The sequence below is a fragment of the Trachymyrmex septentrionalis genome, unplaced genomic scaffold (genome assembly GCF_001594115.1).
Source record: "Trachymyrmex septentrionalis isolate Tsep2-gDNA-1 unplaced genomic scaffold, Tsep1.0 scaffold11, whole genome shotgun sequence".
Taxonomy (NCBI): domain Eukaryota; kingdom Metazoa; phylum Arthropoda; class Insecta; order Hymenoptera; family Formicidae; genus Trachymyrmex; species Trachymyrmex septentrionalis.
In genome coordinates, this window is record NW_017304228.1 from 1,833,966 (window position 1) to 1,840,642 (window position 6,677).

At 29.9% G+C, this 6,677-nt stretch overlaps 2 protein-coding genes across 3 annotated transcripts; one reads left to right on the top strand and one right to left on the bottom strand.

Annotated features, from left to right (window-relative positions):
• Positions 1–228: 228 nt before the first annotated feature.
• LOC108749587 (protein-S-isoprenylcysteine O-methyltransferase) lies at positions 229–1,698 on the bottom strand. Its single transcript, XM_018488373.1, has 4 exons — positions 1,607–1,698; positions 1,134–1,523; positions 579–1,058; positions 229–487 (listed from the first exon to the last, which is right to left on the bottom strand). Exons 2-4 carry the CDS (start codon positions 1,341–1,343, stop codon positions 305–307), a joined length of 873 nt encoding a protein of 290 aa, XP_018343875.1. The 5' UTR covers positions 1,344–1,523; positions 1,607–1,698; the 3' UTR covers positions 229–304.
• A 1,639-nt stretch (positions 1,699–3,337) lies between these two features.
• Positions 3,338–5,868, top strand: LOC108749576 (serine/threonine-protein kinase pelle). Of its 2 annotated transcripts, none has more exons than XM_018488365.1 (5): positions 3,338–3,394; positions 3,477–3,726; positions 3,993–4,577; positions 4,826–5,265; positions 5,491–5,867. In XM_018488365.1, exons 2-5 carry the CDS (start codon positions 3,630–3,632, stop codon positions 5,827–5,829), a joined length of 1,461 nt encoding a protein of 486 aa, XP_018343867.1. In that variant the 5' UTR covers positions 3,338–3,394; positions 3,477–3,629; the 3' UTR covers positions 5,830–5,867. The 2 variants fall into 2 exon arrangements, with proteins under 2 accessions (XP_018343867.1, XP_018343861.1); XM_018488359.1 differs by lacking the exon at positions 3,338–3,394 and having other exon boundaries at positions 3,427–3,532; positions 3,625–3,726; positions 5,491–5,868.
• Positions 5,869–6,677: the final 809 nt, after the last annotated feature.

Genomic DNA, 6,677 nt, shown 5'->3' on the forward strand with positions numbered 1-6,677 from the left:
GGCTCGCCGACAGCACGAAAAGTACACTCATATCTCTTGCGTAGCTATTTGCCGCAAATGATACGTGAGGATATCGTATTCCATAATTATCGTGTTACTTTTCTCAGTTACGTATAATAGAGAAGAAGGTAGACAAAATTTTATATATATATATATATATATATATATATACACACAATTTTTCTAAATATAAATTCTTATATGATTAATTAATCTAATCTCGTCTTCTACAAACATACAAAATGTATTATTTTTTATCTGTTAGATCTTTTTACAAAATATATAACTACACTAGCGCAGGATGCTATGAATTAATCTTATATCCAGAAATAAATGGAAGCCCAGTACCTACTCTTCTTTGGTATTGAACGTAGTCTTCACCAAAGAAACTTAATAAAGTCATTTCTTCAATCAGAACACGATCATGGAAAAAACTCCATGACATCAGTGCGTATGCAAAGAGGCATAGTGGATTTTGAAGTATTAACTAGAATAAAAATTTATGAATGTTAATTAAAAATTAAATGATGAAAGTATAGAACCAAATGCCTAATTGTAAAACATTTATGATATCTCACCTGTGTTCCTATGGACCAATAAAACCATCCTACATAACTAGGATGTCTACAAAGATTATATACACCATGTGTAACAAGCTCATGATTGTTCCTTCTTTCATTTTGCACAAGATGGTTAAAATTGTGTTTTGCTGTGCACATTGCTAATTTTCTTAAAATTTCACCAGAAATGCATAACATTAGACCAAAATAACACACGAAGGAAGGTCTTTTCATTAAGTTGAAGTAATGCCTCTCTATGATAAACTCCATCCAACTGAGACACGCTGCTATTCCATATGCTACGCTATGATTAAGGATAAAACTATCGATCGACAATGCAGCTGGATTTGACCAGGCAATAGCTAAAAATTCCGTATAATGAAAACTCGCTAATACTGTTGCATAAATGCCAAACACCTGCCATGATGGTGGAGCATTGATTGATACTAAAATACCAATTCCAAAGATATATCCAAGAAATAATGCTCTAATTGCAACCTGTAAAAACATAATACCTTAAGCACATAAAATTGTAAGTAATACGTAATATAACATAATAATGAGACAACTTACTTGATAAGCAAAACCACGAAATGCCAGCAATGCGGACACATTTATGATAATGTATTGCACCGCATGTAAAAGCCAAATATTTGAAAAATATGTGACATAAATATCGAATCCTAACCTGAATTGCAGTTCAGGGAAAAGGGAGATTAAACCTGCTGTAATAAAGCAGAATAAACTGAGAGCTCCTTCGCGACACATCTTCCTCATGAACATTTAACCCTCGATACTTTTGAAGTGATAAACGATAGTCACGATTGGTCACGATAAACAACTTGACAACATATCCAACCAACTCTCCAGCGAATTCTCAACTATTTGTAGTAATTTATGGCTTATACATTTTTTTTGTGATAGAAATCTTGCTTTATATTGGCAGTAATATATTGCTTAACACTGTCAAATAGGAAGAATTAAAAGTCAAACTTTTTAAAAAGACAATATAAGCAAGGCAAAATTATTGAACAAAAAATTCTTACGTCAAACTTCTCTTTCTCTTTTATCGATTTGCACTCTGCACTCTGCAGTTGACTGCAGTGCCGTCACGTCTGTGGTGGTCGGTACTGTCAGTGATCAATTACTACATTTACGGCTCGATTTACGCTAAAGTTATAAAATCGATTTTATGAAACTATGTAGCTAATCACAGTCATTCCTTTCTTCAGAGCAAGAGCTGTGGTTGGCCAGTTTCATAATATTGATTTTATAACTTTGGCGTAAATCGAGTAGTGTAAACGTAGTCTACGTCCCTGTAGGCAGAGTCACCGACGAAGTATTATTAGACTGCTAGCCAAAGAAAATTTTCTTGCTCATCAAAGGGGCCTGGGGGAATTAAAGTCGCAATTAAAAAGCGTTGATATTATTAATTGTTTTGTTTATACAAATATGATATAATATAAGAAATTAATTAAAAATGTCATTATTTTCGACATGTCTAATTTGAAATTAAAAAGGATTGTATTTAATTGTCAAAGGAAACACATAAGAAATACTTTCTTTTCAAAATATTCAAGTGTTGAATAACTCACTGTGTAATGAAACAGCGCTTTATTTTAAGTTTATGTAATATCAATTAAGAAATAAGATAAACTATATATTTTTTATGAATATATATATGTATATGGGGAAAGTGATGGAATCATTGACTTCTAGAAAGCGTAAATTAGAATCGCAAACGTAAGAAGCATTTACTTCTTTAAAACCTATCTTTTTTATGTCTCTAATTTATGCTTTTGTTATTCTTCTTACATTTGTATATGTAGATTGTTCGAATTATAATTTTTTCAGAGAAACGAGGGAACGAGAGGGAAACTTGTTTGTGTACATATTACATATCATATTTAAGAAATCAAACGGACAAAAAAAATATATATATATGTATATAAATCAATTACCTTAAAGACGTATGTGCTAGTATTTTTTACAGCTTCTTCATCCTGTGCAATTCTCTTTAATTTCATCATTATCTTATCAAATTAAAAATATTCTAATCACTTAACGTAATCCAATCCACGAAACAATCGTTGATGATCATTCAAAACTCGTTTCAAACTTCCAACTCAGTCCCATTTCGATGCGTTCAGAAACTCTATCTCCGGCGGCCATGCCGGCCTTTTTCCTATTACCGTTGAAACAGCCCGTACACTACCGCCAGTATATCCATTTTCAGTTTGAGAACTATATATTGTAACTACATACATTTTGACACTATCGATAAAATCGTTCCGTCGACAGCAGATGTAGTTCGTCTCTGTACTAAATTCTCAGGATAGAAGCATGTCGATTATCTTTCACCGTGCCCCAAACTACTGCCGAGGTACTATTAAAAACCCTCAGCCCTGAGCAAATTTTCGCGACTATATATTATACAAAAGCTGTATAAATAAGTAGGCATATTTTTAATGATATATTATCTTTCACATTGCCGAAAAAATTACAATTTTTCCTCTGCAGTTATCATCTCTATTGATAATCAAACTCGGATGATATCATTAAAATCACATTTTTAAATAAAAATCGAGTATTATTAAGTTTTAAACATATATATACATATCTACAAAACTAATAAATTAAAAAATTAGTATCGTATTACTAGTTTATTATTCTTTAATCACTTGAATTTTAACAGGTACGTGAATTTCCATAAGCGCCGACCGTCTTTAATAGCATCTCATCGATGCCCACTTGATAATCACGAATCTTTTGCACGGTTTATCTTTTCTCTTTTTCTTTTCAACATGAAGAGAAAAGGAAGAAAGATAAACTTTGTAAGGACTTTAGCTAAAAAGAACAGACCTAATATCTCGTCGGTAATATGTCTACTATATATTTTTCTCCAATTTTTTTAAGAATACAGATGTTACAGTTTTTGTGATGATGTGTGTCAACAGAGTACAATTTTAATGGTATTAATGACATATATCGCTGTAACGTATGTATATACAACGTATATTATAATACGATGATTATTACTTACATTTTGTAATTTGTGAAACGGCAATAATGGACAACATCAAGTACATTTATCATTTGCCATTTTCCGAACGATCAGAATTTTGTAAAATTATGAACCAAAATGATAAATGGGAGGAGCTGGCAGGTATATTAGCAGGCAATCTCTTGAAAAATATATTTGTTTGTTTTATGCTAATCTATTTGTTTATTATTAACCTGTTCATCTCATTTTGCTTTCATGATTCTGTATTATATTATGCTTACTTGTTAATATTGCTTCAGTTTTGCTTAGCAATTGTTTTGCTTGGCAATAGCCAATTGTTTTTAACAGAATGTATAATAATTTATGTATATTATGTGTAAAGCTAATACTTTTAGTTACATTTGTTTATATTAATGTAATGTTGATAGGTATTTGGATGCAATATGATGTTTTAACGATACAAAGTTTAAGAAAGGAGAAAAATCCCACAGATGAACTCTTGACACTATGGGGCCATTTCAATCATACAATAGCAGAATTGTTTGTATTATTGTCCAGAATGCAACATTATCAAGCAATGGTGCCTTTATTACCTTTTGTTGAACAGAGATTTCATCGGCTTTTCTACAACGGAGAAGCCAATTTGCAAAATATGTCACACAAGCAGTTGATCAACAAAAATACTAAAGATTTAAAGATTGGTACACAAAACTTTAATCAACGTGCACTGCCGCAGCAAAGTGTCAATAAAATTTTTAATCAACCAACGGCACAATTGGGTATTAGTCCAAGCAACTCCAATAATTTATTGGTAGCTTCGCCAGTAGCTGCTGCTGTTTTCTTACCATCTCCACAAAATATTGGTAGCAATGAAAAAAAGATCAATGAATCACCACTAACGAAAACAGAAACTACCTTGCCACAAGCAAGTTATAGTGAACTGGCTATTGCCACAGATGAATGGAATCAGCACAATATATTAGGGAAAGGTGGTTTTGGAATAGTATACAGAGGTATATGTTATCTAATTTATATTAACATATAGCTGAACAATTATAAAATTAAAATATGACAAAGATTAAAGAAGACTTTAAAAAAATATGAATTAAGTAGTTTTAATTTATAAATAGCACTGAATTTTTTTTAATAGATATTTATTTTACACATTCTAATTGACTTTGTAAAACAAGCAGATTAGCAGAATATCTAATTAAAAAGAATTATTTATTTATTAACTTATATTTATATTCATATATTATAGGATTTTGGAAAAATACCGATGTTGCAATAAAGAAAATTCGACAAAAAGGGTCTGATTCAGATGAAAGTTACATATTACAACTTCAGCAATCATTGAAAGAAATAAAGATTTTGAATTCTCGTACTCATGAAAATATCTTGCCTCTGTATGCATACAGTTTTGGTGGCGAAGCACCGTGCTTGGTTTATCAGCTAATGAAAAATGGATCTTTGGAAGATAGACTGCTATTAAGACAAAAGACTAAAGCCTTAACATGGATGCAAAGACATGAAATTGCTAAAGGTATAGCGCGTGGATTACAATACTTGCATACTATCGGTGACAAACCATTAATTCACGGTGATATTAAGAGCGCAAATATTTTGTTGGATAAAAATTTCGAGCCTAGGATTGGCGATTTTGGTTTAGCACGGGAAGGTCTTGAAAGGGATAGTATGAAGGTAAATAATTAGATGCTAAAAAATTACGAGACTTCCTTAGATTTTACGATTATTTAAGAAAATATATATTAAAAATATATTTAAAAATTTCTGATATAATAATTAATTATTCTGAAAAATTATTGATAAAGTATATTTTATCAATAATTTTTTTTATTGTTAATATAATATACACAACGTAATTAATAATTATAAATATTAATAATAACTATTAATAATTACTAGATCAGCAGAATTCATGGTACAAGACCTTACCTGCCGGAAGAATTTTTACGTGACAAAAAATTGTCTACAAAAATAGACACTTACAGTTACGGTATAGTCTTATTCGAAATGGCGACTGGTCTTCGAGCTTATGACGATATACGCCCTGAGAAGTTATTAGTAGATTTAATTGAAGCTTGGAAGGATAAAGACATTTCTTTATTGATAGACAATAAAGCTGGTGAAGAAAACAAGCAAGTTTATAAGAATTTAATATCTATAGGAAAATGGTGTGCTAATGGATTGGCACAAAATCGACCTGAAATGATACTTGTATTTCAGACATTGAATGATTTATGAAATTTAATATTGGATAATTTATTGTGAAGATATATATCATTGTTATGAAACATAATAATAATTCTATATGTATTATATATATAGAAATGTATATTCGTTATGTATTGTAAGTTTTACTGACAAATTTTAATTTTACAAAATAAAATTCATTAACATAATTTATCTTATTATATTTTTATCTAAAAAATTCAAATAAATGGACTATTAATTGTAAGAGAGCGTTTATATTGGCCGTAACCGTATGCCGTATGTCGTAATCTGGAAGAATTGCCTAATCACAGTCAAGTATTCTCTCATTTGAAGGTAAGAAGAAAATATTCAAACATGATTGATCAATTTTTACATATAGCATACGGCAAATGATTTCGGCCAATAAAACTCTCCCTAAATTATATTCGATACAAATTTATTTCAATAAAATATTTTTATTATGTTTTTCGAGCAATTTTGCAATATTTTGTTGCTTGTTATAAAAGTAAACGTTAAAACAATTTTTTTATAATATATGAAAACAAATAAATAAGCTTAAAATTAAAATATAAAAACGGTTACACATTAACATTCTTTTTTTAACATAATGCAGAAAGACTTCAGTGGAATATACCCACGTTTACATTCAATCTTACTATATTATTTTGTACAATTATTAATTACAACTTATATAATATTATAAACAACGATTGATAGGATCTAACATTTTAAAACTAAACTCATTGAAATCAGCGCCTTATAGATCGCGGTAAGATGTTGTACTACTAATTTTAATATACATTCAATAAAATTGAAAGTATATAATTAATTTTTCAGACATAAATTGAGAGCCGATGAAATTATCGGATTCACACAAT

What these genes read in the sequence shown, in the direction of transcription:
- LOC108749587 (XM_018488373.1), bottom strand. Translation starts at nt 1,343, where the DNA reads ATGTTCATGAGGAAGATGTGTCGCGAAGGAGCTCTCAGTTTATTCTGC. An exon ending in TTCGTGGTTTTGCTTATCAA is followed by an intron (nt 1,059 to 1,133) that starts GTAAGTTGTCTC and finishes ATGTTTTTACAG; the next exon opens with GTTGCAATTAGAGCATTATT. An exon ending in ATTGGTCCATAGGAACACAG is followed by an intron (nt 488 to 578) that starts GTGAGATATCAT and finishes TTTTTATTCTAG; the next exon opens with TTAATACTTCAAAATCCACT.
- LOC108749576 (XM_018488365.1), top strand. Translation starts at nt 3,630, where the DNA reads ATGGACAACATCAAGTACATTTATCATTTGCCATTTTCCGAACGATCA. An exon ending in TAAATGGGAGGAGCTGGCAG is followed by an intron (nt 3,727 to 3,992) that starts GTATATTAGCAG and finishes TAATGTTGATAG; the next exon opens with GTATTTGGATGCAATATGAT. An exon ending in TTTTGGAATAGTATACAGAG is followed by an intron (nt 4,578 to 4,825) that starts GTATATGTTATC and finishes CATATATTATAG; the next exon opens with GATTTTGGAAAAATACCGAT.